Source organism: Choloepus didactylus, chromosome 14, assembly GCF_015220235.1.
Source record: "Choloepus didactylus isolate mChoDid1 chromosome 14, mChoDid1.pri, whole genome shotgun sequence".
In the NCBI taxonomy this organism is placed as follows: domain Eukaryota; kingdom Metazoa; phylum Chordata; class Mammalia; order Pilosa; family Megalonychidae; genus Choloepus; species Choloepus didactylus.
Genome location: NC_051320.1, coordinates 41,130,876 through 41,149,830, shown reverse-complemented (window position 1 = coordinate 41,149,830; position 18,955 = coordinate 41,130,876). Strand labels below are relative to the sequence as shown.

The window sequence follows — 18,955 nt, the reverse complement described above, 5'->3', positions numbered from 1 at the left end:
TCAGTAACACAAATTTTCTTTTTCTATTTTTGAGCATATATGTGTGTGGGGCATTGCCGGCATCTGAAGGAACCAGGCAGCTCCCAAGAGACACTAATTTTCCAGCTATGTTTTATATACACCCACACAAATGTATGTCTATGTGTGTGCACATGTATTAAAAATATTATCAGGTTTAGAAATTGCACACATATGCGACTGTTGTAGACTCGTTGTGTCCCATGCCTGGGTCTCAGAGCTGGAGGACATCATTCCTCCTGCAGAAATTTCAAGAACTTTTCAAGCATGCAGACTTGAAACGCCTTGGAAAGTAGACACTCAGGGGGAGGGAAGGCAGGGAGGGAAAGGACAGACTGAAAATTAGAAAAGTCTCCTCTAGGAGGGCATGTTGGCGTCTGCCAATCAAACCGGAACCTTTCTTCTAAGAAGGGACCAGGGATGATAGCTTCTCTAGGAAGACCAGGGACACTCCACTTCCAATGACCAAAGGTGTGGAGAGGAAAACTTCAGCTGCCTGAAACTGCTGGTTTGGACAGCAAAGGCCAGTGGCTTCCTGCTCACTACACTGTCCAGGAGAGAATGCAGAGGGTCCAGGACTTTCTCCAAATACAGCCACAGGCCCCATGCTGGCTGAGGGCCCCTTCTGTCCTAAGCCTCTGTCCAGGCATCTCTATTTCTAAAACATGTCCCTTGAAGTGGGGGGCAGCACTCTGCTCTGCAGAACATAATTCCCTCAGGTGCTCTGGATGCACCCTCAAGCGCCCCCGATGGAAGACCCATCTCTGACTGTAGGGCTTCATATAGCTAAAGGAAAGTAGGCAAATTTCTATTTGTGAACATGAAGATTTTAATAAAATATGAGACTGAAAAAAGAAACTGTCTACTTGAAGCTCTTGGTCCTAAGGTTGTACTTCTTTACCTCAAGGAATATTTTGGTGGAAAATTTGAAAAGCACTAATAGAAATTACGATAATTTGTGGTATATTACAAATGCAAACTTTGTTATACAAAAATCAAGAAAATAGTAGCTCATAATTAAATTTAATTATGACTGAGAGTGACACAGATATAACTGTTTCCATTTATCTGGTCAATATTTGGGGACCATTTATTATGTACCAAGCACATAATAACCCATCTGTATTCAGAACTCACTGGTTTATAAGTTTCTAGTTCAGCATATCGCTGAAAACCAGTATGTGAAAATATTCATGAATTAAACTCTTCATTTCGCATTCCGAAGAGGTCCCCAGCAACTGACCCAAAAAGGTTTATTTACTTTACACACAAATTCTATTTAAGGTTGGTTATGTGGCTCCCATACCGAAATCAATAAACAATGAATCAGAGGAGAAGGCTCCTTCCAGGAAACAACTAAGTAAAGTTAAAAGTTACAGTTGACAAAATCATATTTTGAAAAAACTAAAAAGAACTGTTATTTCTGACCACCTGCTATGCACCAGACATCCTTTGTGTGATTATAACAACCCTGGGTATTATAGCCAGGCTGGGAAGAGGCTGGGCCAGGCTCAAAACAAGTCTTCAAATTCCAAAGTTCATGATCCTTCTGTATAAAGCTGTGTACTTCCATAAGAAAGCAGATCAGAGTGTAAACGAGGTTAGAAAATTTTTTATCTAAAGCAACTGAGGGCTTTTATGCCCTGAAGGGTAGGTAGCACTTGAGTCAGGTGTTAAACTTGGTCTTTTAGAATAACTCATTCGCCAGGCATTCCACGGTCAGCGCACAGAGCTAAATCCAGATCAGGCATAATCACTGGAGATTCACTCTTCTTCTTCCTATCTGTAATAGGTATAATTTATTTTGTAAGAGTCACATTATTCCTAGCTTCTAGGTAAAACCCAAATTTCCTTTTTTGAATGAAACGGATTTTCACTTATGATATTTCCAAGGAGCTTATCTTGATTGAGCATGTACACCCTTCCTGCCCCTTCTCCACCTTGATTTTATAGGTAACCAGTTCCCCTCTCTACCCTGCAGCAGTAACTCACACAGGGTGGGCATGAGGATGGCATCAGTCAATGTTTTAAAGAACTTAAAACAGTCCTTGGCACATAGTAAGTGACCTTCAGGGTTTCTCCTTTTATGGAAGTGCCTTTAATTATAAGGCAAAAGAATTGTAAAAGTGGACATTTGCTCCTCCATTATTACCCACTTGCCCAAGATACAATAAAATAACCCAAAATAGAATTCTGAGTTTTATTAGAGAATATATCTAAAATACAATATTTATTAAGTTATGATATATTATTTGAATGGAAATATACTCTGTATCACAACTATAATTATAACAATTTTTACAGATAATCCTTCATTTACAGTTCTGTAATGCAAAAGTCACTAAAATTACAACATAATTCATATTTAAGATCACATTGCTACAAATGTATAACAATTTTAAAAGTCTCCTTTTAATATAATATCTTGGAATTATGAACATTTATGCTATCTGATTTACATTACACAGAATCATGAAGATTTTACCTGATTTACCTTACATAGCTCAATTTACTTCAGCATATGGATTTTGCTCTCAACCTGTCTGCTTTCCTTTGTTTAAAAAATAGCGTTTCAGTGAAGAGTTGGGAGTAATCATCACCCTACATGCTGTGAACAGTCAACGTACTTTATTCCTATTCCTTCTAGCATATTCTCTGTTATAGAAAAGTTACTACTGTAAGCAAAGTACCAGCAATGGCCATTCTGCAAGCATCACAATTAGTCTAGGGCTTCACAATTATTAGTACCCATGTCAGGTGAGAGGAGAATATCTAAAAAACCAGACACAAAGCAGCCAGGGTCCCAATTACCAGGTGGATCTGTGCTTAGCTACTAAAGGGAACACCCGAAGAGTCATTATTTGGACACTGGCCCCAGGACCTACTTAAGTAAAAGGAAATACCCAAAGATTCACTATTTTGAACACCTGCTCTGGGAACCTCTTATTTGAAGGAAGCTCTGATTTGCCTGTTCTTCAGAGGCTGAGCTGGGCGCCAGTTGTCCACCATTGCTGCTTCAGGTTCACCCTCCACATTGAACCTAAGTTGGCGAAATTTCAGCATCTAGAAGAGAAAAAGAAAAATCAAAACTTTCGCATTAATATTCACATATTCTAAAATTGTATTATATCTTAAAATATAGTCTCCAACATTCATGCTACCATGTGTCAATAGCTGAAATTCAATTTGACTCACAATAGGTCCATAATCACATGTAGATTATAGATGAATGTTTTATATAATGAAGCAGTTTATATAAAAAACACAAAAAAATCGTTGGTGCCATTTAGAAGGAAATTCTCAGTGAGTATGTTTTTCTTCTTTTAATTTTAAAATCCAACAGCAAAAGCCTATAAAAGCATATTTCTGAGATGAAAATAATAATAATCTAGATCCAAATTTAAAATTTTATTTTCTGCCCAAAGATAGACAAACTTCGGCATCTGCACAGTACGATAATGTGGTCCGGGATCTGCAGGCTCCAGGGGTAGAGTGTTGAGCTGGCCTCTCTGCTTAAATATAAAGAAACAAAGGAATGAATTTGCCTAAACTGGTACTTCAAACCTGGTCTTTGGTTATTTTTTATTTCCTTTTAATTTTTTTCTGGTTTTCTGAACTAGTCTCCCATTTCTTGTTTTTCCAAAGTGCTACTTCCCTTGCCCTAAGCGGGACTTGATCTAAATGAAGAAGGGTGGTTTGGCAATAAGTATAGCGGTCCATGAATCAATAGACCTTAATTTGACCTCTGTTGTCCAGTAATATTCTCCCAATCATCCCCATAAAGTCAACTTCAATGTAGCTCAGCTTTACTAATATGCACTACTATTGCTACTGCAATACAAGGGAAATCTCCGATGACATCTGGGGTTGATCTTCACAACAGAATCCCAGTACTCTGAAGGATTTATGATCTCTTAATAAAGTACCATCAGATCAAACTTTTTGACTAAACTAAGATGACTGCTTTCCACTCTCTATTAAATTATATTATTTCTTACACATTATTTTATTACTTTATTACATATTAAATTAAATTACATTACCTTAAATTACATTATTACACTGGTCAAGATGACTCATTAGTTTAGCAAGAGACAAAGCCTGAATATAGAAAATAAAGGTGGCAGAATGTAGCAGTTCTATGCTTACCTAACATCCATCCCCCCATACTTTCCCATTAGTAGATATTTGTCCTGCCTTTTAAGCCTCAGGGGGGTAAATCTGTGTAAGTCTTAAGTGATCATGGTTCTCACATTCCCTGCCAGGGATTGGTTTGGAAGTGAGTGAGGAACACAATTATGGCCAGTGAGATGTGAAAGATCTGCTAGAGGACTTTCGGGGAAGGCTTCCCTGTTCTTAGGAAACTAATGGACGAGTGCTCCCTTCTTCACCTGGACCTAGTTGTATCTGGACGAGATGCTCCAACTTCTCTTGCAAAACCACCTTAAGGATGAAGCTGTAGATGGGCAAGGAAAAGTCAAGGGAATTATAAAAATGTGGAATCAGAGCACTGGCATACTGAGCTGAGCACTACACTATTTCTGAACTACTTGCTATATGATTCGACAGATAGCCCTATTGGTATTTTCCCCATAGACGCAGCTAATGTTTCTAGTTTAATATCACTTTCTACCTGAAAAGGAAAATTCAGTGTATAGGGACTAATGGATGGAATAGATTCAGTGGCCCTTGTGTATTTGTGTGTATGGATGTGTGTGCACACAATATATCCGTCTGTGGTAACCACTCTCAGGCTGGGGATCTCAGACTGTTTCCGGAGAAGGAAGAAACATAATTTTCATTTTAAAATTATAACTCAAACATTACATTTACAAATAAGAAGTAGCATTACAATATTTCTTTATGCTACTATGTCAAGAAGATTGCTCAAATATTTTATGATTATAAGGCCAATTTTCAAGTCATGTGCCAGTCAAGCATACTTTTTTCTTTTGTCCGTTTTAAGATACTAAGTAAATTTCTAGTATTAGATGTAGATGTCCTTTAAAGAAAGATGTGAAATACTGCAGTACTCATAAGTTAACATTCTAAATGAAAACAAAGAACACGGGAATAGAATCCTTGCTCCAAGACCTGATTCTGTCTTGAGGTAGCTGAGTGCCAAGCACTTCAATTTACCTGCACCGCAGACAATATCTGTAAAATGTGAAGGCTGGACAGCATGATCTCTAGTTCACATTCCAGCTATGTAAGTTCTGTGATTCCACATTCAACATAAAAATATTTTAGGAGTATTTGTAAGTTTAAATCACATTACAACTGGTTGTAATTTTCAAGACTGTTGGCTACTGACTGTCTCCTTAAACTATCCAGGATCCAAGTTCTTACAGATCCTACTAAGGAGTGTCCATCTTCTATATTTCAACTAAGGTTGACAGAAATAATATAGGAAAAATTCTTTGGTATCCACTTCAGTCGATACTCAGTGACTTAAAGTTGCATTAATCACTTTTTACATCAACAAACGACATTGTATGTGAAATGTAAGAATCTCTGGTCTGAACTGCTAAAGCAACCTGGAATGAGTTTTGTTCAGTACTTTTTCTCCAAGGACGACTCTTATCTTTCTCCGAATTCAGAAATGTCTTCTGATAGAAATAAAACCACAGTGTCTCGTCTGAGTGAGCAGCGAGCTGAGAATTACACTGATATCTATGTAACCTTAAATATGAAATCTCATTTCTTTGGGTCTGGGTTTCCTCGTAGGTCACAAAAAAGCATCTGTTGGGTGACATTAAGTCTACACGATAACAGTCCGATTTTACAGACTAAACAAACCGCCTCAGGATCTATCATTACTAACAATGCATAGGTGTTGAATGCCGTTTACTTGCCAGGCTCTGTGGAAGGCTCTAGATTGCAGAGCTAGAAGCAGCAGAATGAGGATTAGAGGCCAGGGCTGTCTGATTCCAAAGGCCAAGATATGCTGCCGACTAATGTTCCACCTCTCTCAGCAGACACCCCCTTTAGAAACCGACCTGCTCGCTGCTCACGCTGATGGGTTCTCTTAGGAGAATCCAGGTCACACTTTCCAGAAGAGGAGGGATGGTCAGGGAACCTGGGTAGGTCCAGTAGTCTAAGCTCTCGGGAAGGAGTTCACGAGGATCAAAGTTAGTGAATTCGATGCTCTTACCCTGGAACAAGGCAAACATGCAGGTTAAAAATGTCACTTGATCAGGATGGGAGGAATGCAGGAGAGCAGGAAATCTAAACTGGGAGTTTCCCCTCTGATAGCCACGAAGCACTGGCAAACAGAATGAAAAAGAAATTAAATGTGAATATGTGACTTGGAAATATAGGTTGGCAGATATGAGCAAGAAAACTATTACTTTCACATGTCCCTTTTTCTTCTTGGCCTCTAAAATATTGCATCCTTTAATAGCTAGATTCAAACTAAGAACTGCATTTACTTCTGGTCACTACATTTTTGAAGCAATAGATGCAAACAGGAATGTGTTACTGGAAGAGGCACCAGGTTTTTGCAAAGACAGAAGACTATGTCATAAGAGAAGAGTTAATGGGAATTAAAGAAAATTAGCTTGGGGTGGGGTAAGGGACTATTAGAGAGTTGGGTCTTCTGGAAGGGGGATCAGGTGAATTCTATATGATTCAAGAGGCTCAAGCTAGGATTAATAGGTGAGCATTTCAGAATACAGAGGCTGCTTCAACATGAGGATGAGCGTCATAAACAAGGGTTGCTGGTGATGATTCCCCACCACTGGAAGTTACCGCAGTGTTTAAGGAGAGGTGGAATGACCTCAGCACAGTTACACTGCAGACAGGATTTAAACACAGGATGGATGAACTCCAAGAGGCCACAGAACATAAAACTCCATGAAGCAGGGCCTTGTTAGTATTGTTTCCCATTGTATCTCCTGGGTTAGCAACGTGACTGGCAACATAGTAACAAATATTTCCAGTATGATGATCTTTCAGCTCCCTTGCAATCATGAGACTCTCTTGACAATTATATATGGATGTCCAAATGATGGGAAGCAAGATTAAATAAACACAAGTCTCAGAATTATACTGGTGTTAGGTCAACTATTGGATAAAGAAAAATTAAATATAGAAGCAACATTTTACTTTTATTAACTATTCATCAAAATTCCACATGTCAATGAAACTACTCAATTTGATCAAAAGGAGTTTTTAAAACCCATGGGGTATGGAAAATAGGTACTTTAATGAGATGGTAGAAAATTCAACTTTACCTTTGTTTTAATGGAATCCAGCACATCAACGACTTTCTGAAGGCCTTGTTTAGCACTGCCAACCTACAGAAAAACAAAAGGGACAAGATATTGTAATCCAGCTGGTAGCACACCAGTTTTGCTCTGGACAGCTCTATCATAAAATATCTCCATACAGTGAACCAAAATCTATCACTTTATAATTGCTACCCATTAGTCTTGAATTGATTACATTAGCACCACAGGAATTTGTATTTTCACTGAATCTCCACTTTGTCTCTGCTTGCAACCCTATGGTTCCCCTTAAACTAGCCTCTCCAATGTCCCCAGTGACCTCCAACTGCCAAGTGCAAAAAATACTCTTCAAGGGCTTATCTTAATCTTCTTGTAGGATTTTACACTATTGTCTGCACTCCATGTTTTAAAAATCCTCTCCTCCTTTGCCCTTTTGCCCTTCAGCTTCCCAAATTTCCCTTTATTCTTACACTCTTTAGGCTTTTTGGAATTTCTTGGGGTTGCCCCTTCAGCAGCTCTGCCATGTCCCTCTCCATGCTTTCCTTGGGTGAGCTCAGACACATCCATAGCTTCCACCTCCACGTAATGACATCAAGGCCCATGAATCTCCAACCTAGACCTTCCTCCACTTTACAACTACCTGGAGGACTGCACAACTCATATGCCACATGGTTACCTGAAATTCTCCAAACCAGAGAGTCACTGTCCTTCACCCCTTAACAACTTGATCTTAATTTAGCATGACTATCATGAATGAGTACTATAAAGAATAAGTTTGAATTAAAAAAAAAACAAAACCTGTTAGCCATCCACAGTATACCTCTTTATAATCTTCACATTCACATCCAAACAGTACATAATAGATACCTCTCAATTGTCTTTTTGGCCCCTACCTTTACTGCTACTAGCAGATATAGAGGGGAAATAAGCCTAAAAAGACTTCAAAGCCATAGGTATTTCCTAGGCTTTTTTGTAAAATGTCTTGTTTGTTATGAATGTTCTGTCTGGTCAATCTTTCTTGAAAACAGGAAGAAAAGAACTGGGTCATCAACTAACCTTCAAAAAAACACCCAAAACAGCCAGTCCATCAGGTTGTTTCGCAGCTTTCTCAAAATCCCCGTATTTGGTGTTCCAATGAACCAAATGAAGCTAAAGCCACAGGAAAAAGAAACAAAACCACAAACAAGTGATTCACATAATAAAAGCCTACAGATTTTATCCAGTGCATTTTTCTTCATAGCTAGCTTGCTAAAGAAAGTGACATGGGGATAATTTTCAATATAAACTTGTATTTCATTTTAATGCTCATTACCTACTACTTGGCATAATAGCAAGTGACTTGTTTCATCAAAACTCTCAGAAATGCATATTTTTGAGGGAAGGCAAAATTTCATATCTAGATTTATATTAAAACAGGATCTTTCCATTTGAATTCATTTACTTTTTGCAAACGGTGTCCTAGGAGACAGTAGAAAAGGATATGCAGCCTTCAATGTAATATCACAAAGATTATAAGTAGCCAATGTGAAGATCCTTTATAAAAGAAGTGGTTCACTTGCTTTGAGTTTATAAAATTAAGCTTACTTTGACATTAAGGATAAATATCAATTTACAATTTTCCACGGAAAACAGAAAAATCATGTCTTACCTCTGCAGCATATTTCTTTTGATCCACAGAGTGCTCAGAACCATGGTCATCAGATGAACCCCAGTGAAAATGAAACTGAATCAATCTGTAAGTGCCAGTGAGGGGGCCTCCTTTCAGCACTAAAATTTAAAAATATAGTTTTAATACACTTTTTATTCTTACATATATATTCTATACATATACTTCTATGTTATTTTACATATGCATATTTTATACATACACTTATGTATTTACACACACACACTCATTACATACATACACACATGAAATACACACACATCAAAGATTAACCCTACTTTATAGTACAAAATTTATGCCTTTAGCAACTTTTTCACTTTGTGAGGATTAAATCCAGGCTCAGCTTCAATCTATAGGGATGAACAAAATCCTTTCAATGGATTTTGTTCTCACTTGTATTTGGTGAGGGGGGAATCTTTTCCCATCTTTGTTTTCTGACTACAGTGTACCTCCCTTCTGGTTTGTTTTGGAGTCACAGGTTCAGGTTCAGAGAGAGGAAACTTTAAGTGGGACTACAAATTCCTCTGTGAATCATTTAGGAAGTGCCCATGTTGCTATTTTCCAACTCATCAGTCTGCTGTACACAACTTGCACATCTGGGAATCTTTCTCTTCTACCACAGTTCAATGACTGCCCTACAGCCTGCTTTGTGAATTTCCGATATCAGTTATTTCATGCCAGAATTTGTGAACTAATAAGTATCTTGTTGATCTTAACAGTATAAAATCCAATTGTCCTTGCAAAGACTTCCCAAATTCTTTAGAGTATGGATTGTCACTACTATTAAGGAGCTTTGCGCTCTTAAAATTTTTTGCTTAACCTCTCTGCCTTAATTTTCTCATGTGTAAAATGGACACATTCATTATTTATAACTCCATTAAGAATTTATTGATCGTCTACTATATGTATTACACTGCAGTCTATTATCCCTAAGACTTGAAATTCTAACTTTCACAGTCTTAAACTACAGTTTATCTGTAAATAATGAGTTGTGTCTTGAAGGAAGATGTAAAATAGTGAGGAACTACTTCAAAAAACACTTTTTGCTTAATTTATAAGTATTAATGGGCTTAACCAATATATTTAAATTATTTTTAAAGTAGTTCAGTTCTACTACTTCAGTTTTCTGTAGAACTCGGATTAAAACATCTATTGCTATGAGTGTATTTAACTTGGGTTTATAATTCCATAAAATAATGAACCCAAAACTTACTTTGGCTTTACAAAACAAAGGAGCAAGTTCTGTAAAACAAAGTTTGTTCACTTAACTTCACCTAAATATACTTAATTGGTGGCAACACCCATTAATCTATACAAAGTAAAAGATAAAGCTGGCTGAAAGATATTTAGTAGGTGGAGCCTTAATATCACAACCTCTGGCTGCCAGTTCTTCCTTACAATAAGCCAGCAGAAAAAAAGGAAAAGGAAAAAAGAAAGAAGGAACAAATTATAAATGAGGCTATAATACAGATCTTTTGAAGAAACATGAATTTGCATGTACTCTGATAAAATCACTTCTTTTGAAACATAGTATACTAAAAAAATGGAATACATGTTCATGAAATTAAATGACACTGAAAAAAATTCCCTTATAATAACTCTTTAAAGCTACTAACCAACTGGCTGATTGATCATAACAAGCAAATACCATTTGTAATTCCTTAATTCTACCAAGTGGCAAAATTAATTAAAGATAACTGATCTTTCTAGACTTATCTTTTTCCCCGTGAAGAGTCATATCAAGATCTTAAATTCAAAAGAGAATGAATACAGCTTTTAGCTATTTCTTATTTGTATTCTCTCCTTTGCAGAACTTAAAATGTAATCTTAATTTACTTGTTTCAGAGAACATTTCAAATTAGGCAGGAGTGTATATGAGCTTGTAGAAACAAGGCTTGCTAATACTAAAATGACCTGTGTTCAGTGATTAAACACTTTCTTTGCCAATCGATTATCACCAGATACTTGTTGTAGCTCCGATTAAAATTAAACTATGTTGCTATCTAGATTATAAGTCCATTGTAATTAGAAAGGTTATTCAATTCTTAAAGTTTAATGGGTAGAGACAGCATTTCTGGCTTTTTTTCAAATAGGTGGTTATTTCTCAGCAAGTTCTTAGTATAGAGTTTAGTCAATGAAGCCCCTCAAAAGCATTAAACTGTCATAAATTCTAAAAAAGGTACCCTATAAGTTTTTATTTGAGAAATGGATAACATTTTTGTTAAAAGATAGGGATCTTATGCAATATTCCGAATCTATTCATTTATTTTGATTATAATATGCCATTTTCTACTACTATACCAGTTTAAAATGAAACCTGTTTTTTCAATGCAAAAATATATTTTAAAAAATAGAAATCTTAACTGCATATTTTTTCTCTGTAAACTTTAGCCATGTTATTGAGGCTCTAAAGAGTCAATGGCTTATTGCACCACAAAAATGTATTCCACAAGAGCCAGATGTCCACAAACCGAATTTTCTACTACATCAGTTATGAGCGTCTCAAAACAATATAAATTTAAATTGCAACAGCAATAGCTCCAATTGATTTTAATTTTCATGATCTGTCACCAGCTAGCTATTCATATTACTTATATAAGGCACAAAGTATGTGCCAAATACAATATGATAGAACAATTTGTCTTCCTATACATATCCTTCAGGAAAACTATGTAAATTATGTTATTTGTGGAAGTTAAGAGATTCACTCATGTAATTGAAATAAACTAGACTACCTATACAAATTGAAAATTGAAAATAAAACTTTTTGAACTTTTTTCCTAATCACTTACAATTACTACTTGATAGAAGATGCACCTGAGCATCTACCTAAAGACCTTAGTAAATGTCAATTATCCGTCTTAAACCCAAAATACAAATAGCGTATTTCCAACAATTCTAAATTTAAAAATAAACTTTGAGTGATTTCCTGTTAATGAAGTAAATGAATAATTCTATACTGAAAACAGTATTTCCAGAAGCTGAACAATTTACTTTAAGGACAATTTGAAAACAGTTAAATCATCCATTACTATCTTGCTTTTTGGCAGTAGCCAATAATCCTAGGGGTACATACTAAAGTTGAGAAAATGAATACCAATGTAGACAAATGTGAGAAAAAGACACCCATATTCTCTTTCTTTTAAAGCAGAGAGTTTTTTAGCTGTCACACCAGAGTAAGGACAATCAAAATCAAGAGAACAGAAGATTGTCATTTCAGTTAGATGGTAATTATACAGCAGTGAAAAAATAATTTAGTTTGCCATGAACATAATGAACAACATTTCAGTGTTTAGAATGAGATACTTAGGGCTTTGCTGGTACTATTTGCAGTATACATGATAAGCCCTGTCACTTATTATGTTTTCTTTTAAGTTTTCATCACTTGCAGAAGGAAAATTTTAAAGCTTCAAAAACAAGTCCCTGAAAATTAAGCAGGATCCATGCATTAAGATCCGTTGTGTCATACAGACAATGGCCTGCTTGAAATGCACCCAGGTAAACTCATATAACTTCCTTCCTAATTTTCTTGAAATAATAAAAACTAATAAAAAGATTCCCATTTCTAAAACAAAAATAATAATAATAGAGATGAGATGAGATGTTGTATATGTTTGCCCAATAACTTGAGCATTAGTTTTCAACTATATTTACCCTTAACAGGAAAGTTTTAAATTTATTAATAAAAGTTAGTAAGTTAGCAGGATTTAATAATCTGACTACTATTCTCTTCTCCCAGATAAAACTAGCAATAAAAGATCTCAAGCAGGGAGAGTTATTTTTTTTTTAATTATTAAAAAAAAAGTAACAGGATTAGCAATTTTTCATTAATTTAAGGTGGCTTATCTTTAAATGAATTTACAAGATTTATGAGAGCTTTAACCCAAGCTTCTAGTTAAAACCTCTAACTCCACATTTTAAAAAGAATTCTCTGAAGCTTAAACATAGCAGTAAACTCAACCAGCTTTCTTGGTCTGATATCCAAGTACTTAATTTTGGATATAAAATAACAGTTAGGATACATTGGAAAACCTGAATCTACGAGACATTCCACAAGGCTGAAATCTCAACTGAGGGGAAAAAAAAGTAGATGAAATGAAGGATTAAAATGCAGGAAATAAGAGGTAAAAGATAACTAAAAATATTAACATTATAAAAATACCTTCTAATAAAAAGAGATGTTAATCAACTGTTGATTTAAAATAGAGTAGCCAAATGAATAAATCATTTCTAGACTTAAGCATCCAGTAAAGTATATCCATTTTTTAAGACATGTATGTAGAAACTAAATGTTAGCTATGTTTATCATTCAAAGATTCTTATTCAATTCTATTTTTAAATGATTGCCATTTAGTGTCACTCCAACAAACAAGGAATGACACAGCTAGCAAGTTCAACTCTTTAACCTTCCATTTGTTCATGTTTATGTTAAGTGGATTTGAGTAGAGTACCTCTACCATTTGTTCTAGCTTTGAGTGATTAGAATTCTGTTTTTAAAAAAGTCTAAAGGGTGTTTTTCCACTGGGTATGATTTTTTTTTTTTTTTAACAACTGAAAAAATTTATTTTGTAGACTTGGGTTTTTTTTTTTTCTCCTAAATATCACCATGTTAATATATTCTGCATTCTGAAAAACAAACAAACTTCCTTTTTCAAACAAAATATCAAAAATGTTGAAGAGGTATAGGCAAAATTACAAAGGAGTTTTTTAATATGTAAAGAAGAGTGAGTCTTTATAACAGTCACTCCTCACCCTAGTTTTTGCCAAACCTACTTGCCTGTCTAGAGCACATAATAAGCTGTCCTATGTGCCTGGTGTTTCCTAGCTCCCTTTGCCTGGAGTCTCCTCCAAGACACCAAAATCCTTCAAGCTTCAGTGTAAGCCTTCTTTATTTACCCTGGAAAGGCTTACTTAGGTGGATTCCTAAGGCTCTTTCCTGTTTCCATAGTTCCTTGGAAATGCCTCCGTTTTGCACATCTCAGTGACTACTGTCTACGATTTCTACGTCTTCTACTTTAGGTCTCCCTAGCACCGAATCTGGGGGAACAGGAGAGGGACCAAATCTCCATCCTGCCCTCATGGTGCTTTGCTTATCTTGCATTTAATTGATGTGAGTAACTTTTTTGTTGCTTTGTATCAGAACTAGGTGGATAATCCATGTTTCTCTAAAGACATGGGTTTGAGCCCCATTGTAAACCACTTGCTTTCAATCTGTTTCTCAATCTAAACATGGTCAGTCATTTTTTAAATGTATGAGTTACTCACCAGAGAAACAGCTGGAAAAATGTGGCTAGCTCTAATCACTTACTGCTCATTTAGAAATCCATCATAACTTGACATACTCATGGTAAAAACATAATAATAACTATATAATAGCTTCATATATAAAGTCAGTATATAATTTAATATGATTAATGGATGATTTGGAATACATAAAAATAAGATATTTAAGAACCATTGAATAGTGGGGGCTAATTTTAGAGCTAAGTAAGTAAAAACTTTCTTCAGAAATCTCATCAGAGGTGTAATAGCCAAAGCAATTGCCTAATCAGGCAGTCAAATGGTGTGTAGACATGACACGGCAATGGTCATTAATTGGGGGATTGCTATGCACCAGGCACTGGGGTACGTACTTTATATATACTGTTTTAGTTTGCTAATGCTGCGGAATGCAAAACACCAGAGATGGATTGGCTTTTATAAAAAGGGGGTTTAGTTGGCTACACAGTTACAGTCTTAAGGCCATAAAGTGTCCAAGGTAACACATCAGTAATCGGGTACCTTCACTGGAGGATGGCCAATGGCGTCCGAAAACCTCTGTTAGCTGGGAAGGCACGTGGCTGGCGTCTGCTCCAAAGTTCTGGTTTCAAAATGGCTTTCTCCCAGGACGTGCCTCTCTAGCAAGCTTGCTCCTCTTCAAAACATCACTCACAGCTGCACTCCGTTTCCTCCCCCCAAGTCAGCTCATTTATATAGCTCCACCAATCAAGGCCCACCCTGAATGGGCGGGGCCACGCCTCCCTGGGAACATCTCATCAGAATCATTACCCACAGCTGGTTGGGGCACATTCCAAGCAAATCCAACCATCACCAAAACGTCTGCCCCACAAGACCACAAAGATAATGGCATTTGGGGGACACAATACATTCAAACCGGCACATATACTATCCCATTAGTCCTTTCTCTGTGGTAGGTACAACTGTTACCCCGATTTTACAGTTGAGAAAACTTAGAGAGGATAAGTTACTATGACTCCCATGATCACTGGGCAGAGCTGGACTCTTTAACCCCGTGAATGCTCAAGAACACCAGAATGCACACTGAAATCCACTTCCCAGGAATATATATGTTCCTGGAGCAATAATTTCATGATCAAATCTGTAAGCAATATAGTGATTAACCTCACCTGGTTCCTTTTGTCAGACATTTGTTTCCTCATTTTTCCAAAAATGACTTTAAACATCCAATTCTATGTAACATCTAATGAGGTATATAATTTTTGGACATAACATCCATTGAAAGCAATGATTTCACAGGCAAACATGGAAACAAACATACATTCATCATGGGTCTGAAAAAAATACTTAATAGCTACAGACTAAAGTAACTCACTTCTTTCACTTTTTAAATAACTAAACCTGAAATTTCATAGTATTCTCTATACATGTACAAGACTTTGGGCCTTGTTATACTTTAATTTAAATATACAGTATATTTTACATGCAAAAAGAAATTGTTTTCCTTATACTTAATTGAAATCATTTGAGTATTGTTTCTTTCGGGGGGGAGGCATGCTTGGGCAGGCAATGTAGCAGAATCATGGACGGAGTGTTTTCAACATACATCCTCTACCTGAGTCTAACAAATTATATTACGCCAGAATGTGTGAGTATATGTGTGTGTGCTGGGGAGGAACACAGACAGGGCATAAGTAAGTTGAAAATACTTCTCAGATGGCCTCCATATATCCCTCCCATCAAATCATCTTCTAGAATTATGGTTTCAGAAAACCAAGTATCAAAAACTGCTAAAAATGGGACAATGGAAGAAGAATTTTTTCAAAACTGGACTGAATATATTATACAATTATCTAAGAGCAGCAATCCACTTGACTATATTGGTTATAATTACTTGTTGCTCAATATATTAATACCGTAGGTCTGTAGGTCATTACTCCAAAACTTTGACAACAATATTGCATGTTTTTTCCCTTTTCTCATTTCCCTCCAACTGCTATCACCACCACTACCACCACCCTGCCCCAGGCACTATCTCCAAACAGCGTTTGCAGCACTGTCCGTTCAATGAGCTTCAGAGGAAAGCACTCAGGGAAATTAGGGCACTGGCAATTAAATCAACCAGTGGGCAAAGAAGGCTGGGATTATGTCTGAATGAGATTGTTCTATTTCTAAATAAGAAAAAAAAGCATTCAGTGGACATCCAGTAAACAGTTCTATCACAAACTGTGGCAACTGGTTTGGTCAGTAATGGCTTAGGTATGTACAACCGATTCTAAAATATTTTCATTTGTGGAATGAATTTCTGGGTAGTTGCCAAGCTATACTGCCACCTTTATCACACTAGCCCAATACTGAGACATACCCATAAATACAATGGTTCCAAGAATTTCAATATTTTAAATTGTCAGCTTTTCACCATTCTTCTCATTGATACCTTGAAGAGAACACTAAGATATACTTTTGTTGGTTTGGCATCAACACTGGGAAATAAATATTTTAGAAAGAATCCTAAAAGTTCAATATGTGCAAATCTTATCATGGCTGATCTGTATTTCCCAAACACTTTGCCTTTTGTGACGTTTCACAGGCATGTCACAGTTATTCTGTGCCCTACATAGAGAGCCAGGCATTTTACCCAGGACAAACAGTCCCAGGCCACATCAAAGTAATTAGCCTACTTCTCTGCATCTGGGACCTGATAAAGATGACCAGAGTGGCATTTTAGAGTACTGAGACAAAGTATAGTATTAACGGGTTTTCTGCCTCTAGCCCAGACTCTACCCATTAAGCTGGGTAAACAGGTACTGGCCACAAGCTGCAAGTTATTTCTTAAACACTGACCTGCTTTGTCCTGGGAGTCATCAAACTCCACGTTGAAACAGTGACCATTGTTGAGGATCCTGCGAGAGGTCGCTTGCTCATAGGAAATGCTCAGAGGCTGCAGGGCAGGGTCGTGCTTGGCTGCTTTGGTATCAATGTTGATAGGGGACTGGCGCTCTCCCTTGGCAATGGGGAAGGTCTTATGCCAGTGTTCAGGGCCTGGGGGTGAGAGGACACATGCGAATGACCCAACGGGGCGAATGGCACACCCAGACCCCAGGAAAAGGGCAATGATATGGACCCAATCTGCCTGGGTTCAATTTTGGCAGCACCACTTAACAGCTGAATTACCTTTAGGAAAACACTCCCTGAACCTAGTTTCTTCAGTTGTAAAATGGGGTAATAAGAACATCTACCTAAGGGAAGTTTTCTGAGAATTACAATCGATACACGTAAAACTCTCAGAACAAATAACGTGCATCATATAAATATTAGCTGTTTTTAATTGTTTTACTGAAATTCAATTGAAATTGGGCAGCCATGACGTCATGACTTGTTGGGATTTGGGATAGGCAAGCTCTCTTATAAAGCACCCAGGCAGGTCGGGATTCCTCCCTGGTTTCCTCACACTGAGACTGGATGGAAGGACAGAGGCATTTGGGGGACACAATCTATTCAAAAGGGTCACGATCCACACCACCCGGGAAACTCCTCACACACGCGCCAGAGGCTCCTTTCTCTTCCCTGGGCTGCCTTGGAGAACCCAGATCTGTGGACAGGAGAAAGCCTTGTTCCTGGTGATCCCCTAACATTAAAAGTCAGGAGAAAAGTCAGCAAGCAGCGCAAAGGTTTCAAACCAGCCGGAGAAAATGCCCCGGGAAAGTCCTGCCGAGGGCTATAGCCACAGGTGGTGGTGAGGCTGCCGGGTGTGCGAAAGGACAGGGGGAGTCCCCAAATTTCTCTGGGATTAACAACTAAAAATCTCCATTATAATCCTTCCCCGCTTCCTCCTGTGTCCTAACTCCTCGGATTCCGCGGCCAGGGCTGCGCACTTTCTCCCCTGGGCTCCAAGCCGGACGCAGGATTCCTCGACAGTGGCCACGGGGCCGGGACACCAGGGACCTCCCCGGCGCCGGGGACGCGCAGGCGGGGCGGCCTCCCGGGGCTCACCTGAGCCTCCCGCGCGCCGGGCGGCCGCGGTAAACAGCAGGTGCGGGCGCTGCGGGGCCGGGCCCGGGTCGCCGCCGCCGCCGCCGCGCCGCCCGGCCGCCTGCACTCACCGTTGTCCTTGCCGTATCCCCAGTGATGGGACATGGTCGCGCCGGCGGCGGGGGCAGAGCAGGAGTCGGCGCTGGGATCGCGGCAGCTGCTCGGATGCCTGCACCGTGCTGCCCGCGGGTCGCGCCGTCTCGGGCTTTTATAGGATCCCGCCAACTTCGTGCTCGGGGGCGGCCCGGGGGAGGGGGCCCCGGGTGGACCTGGGCGGCGGGGGGGAGGAGGTGACGGGCGAGGTGACCTCCCAGCAGTCGGGGCGGGCCCGGCGGGCGAGGCGCCGGGGGCGGGGAAACGACCTCTCCGCGGGCTCTCCGCCGGGCTCCAGAGGGCTTTCCCCGCCGCTCCGAAGCCCTCACTTTCTGCACAATTTTAGAATAATTAGTTAACTTAGAAGGAGAAGGACTATCAATTGCTGTGAGACTCGTCACCAGCCTCTGGAGGTATAAATTCGGTAAATACAAAGACTTACGGACAAATGTCTAGGAATGTAAGGGGGGCAAGAAGGATTCTGTGAAGGTAGCGAGGCTGTTAGACCCGTGGGATACTTTTCTCTCATTTCTGTGAAGCTGGATTGTGATCTTATTAACACAGATGAAGTAGGAAGATATTTTGATTATTACATATCTCTAAAACTTCCACCACCACCACCAAACTGCAGTTCACCTCTGGGAGGGAGCCAAATGTTTTTTAACAACTTTTTTTTGTA

General features: G+C 38.5%; 1 protein-coding gene across 2 annotated transcripts; it reads right to left on the bottom strand.

The window, feature by feature from the left end:
* Positions 1-1,081: 1,081 nt before the first annotated feature.
* Positions 1,082-18,460, bottom strand: LOC119509186 (carbonic anhydrase 2-like). Of its 2 annotated transcripts, XM_037803073.1 has the most exons (8): positions 18,255-18,460; positions 16,996-17,193; positions 8,896-9,014; positions 8,304-8,396; positions 7,254-7,316; positions 6,018-6,173; positions 2,946-3,081; positions 1,082-1,801 (listed from the first exon to the last, which is right to left on the bottom strand). In XM_037803073.1, exons 1-7 carry the CDS (start codon positions 18,286-18,288, stop codon positions 2,962-2,964), a joined length of 783 nt encoding a protein of 260 aa, XP_037659001.1. In that variant the 5' UTR covers positions 18,289-18,460; the 3' UTR covers positions 1,082-1,801; positions 2,946-2,961. The 2 variants fall into 2 exon arrangements, with proteins under 2 accessions (XP_037659001.1, XP_037659000.1); XM_037803072.1 differs by lacking the exon at positions 1,082-1,801 and having other exon boundaries at positions 2,205-3,081.
* Between the last annotated feature and the right edge of the window lie 495 nt (positions 18,461-18,955).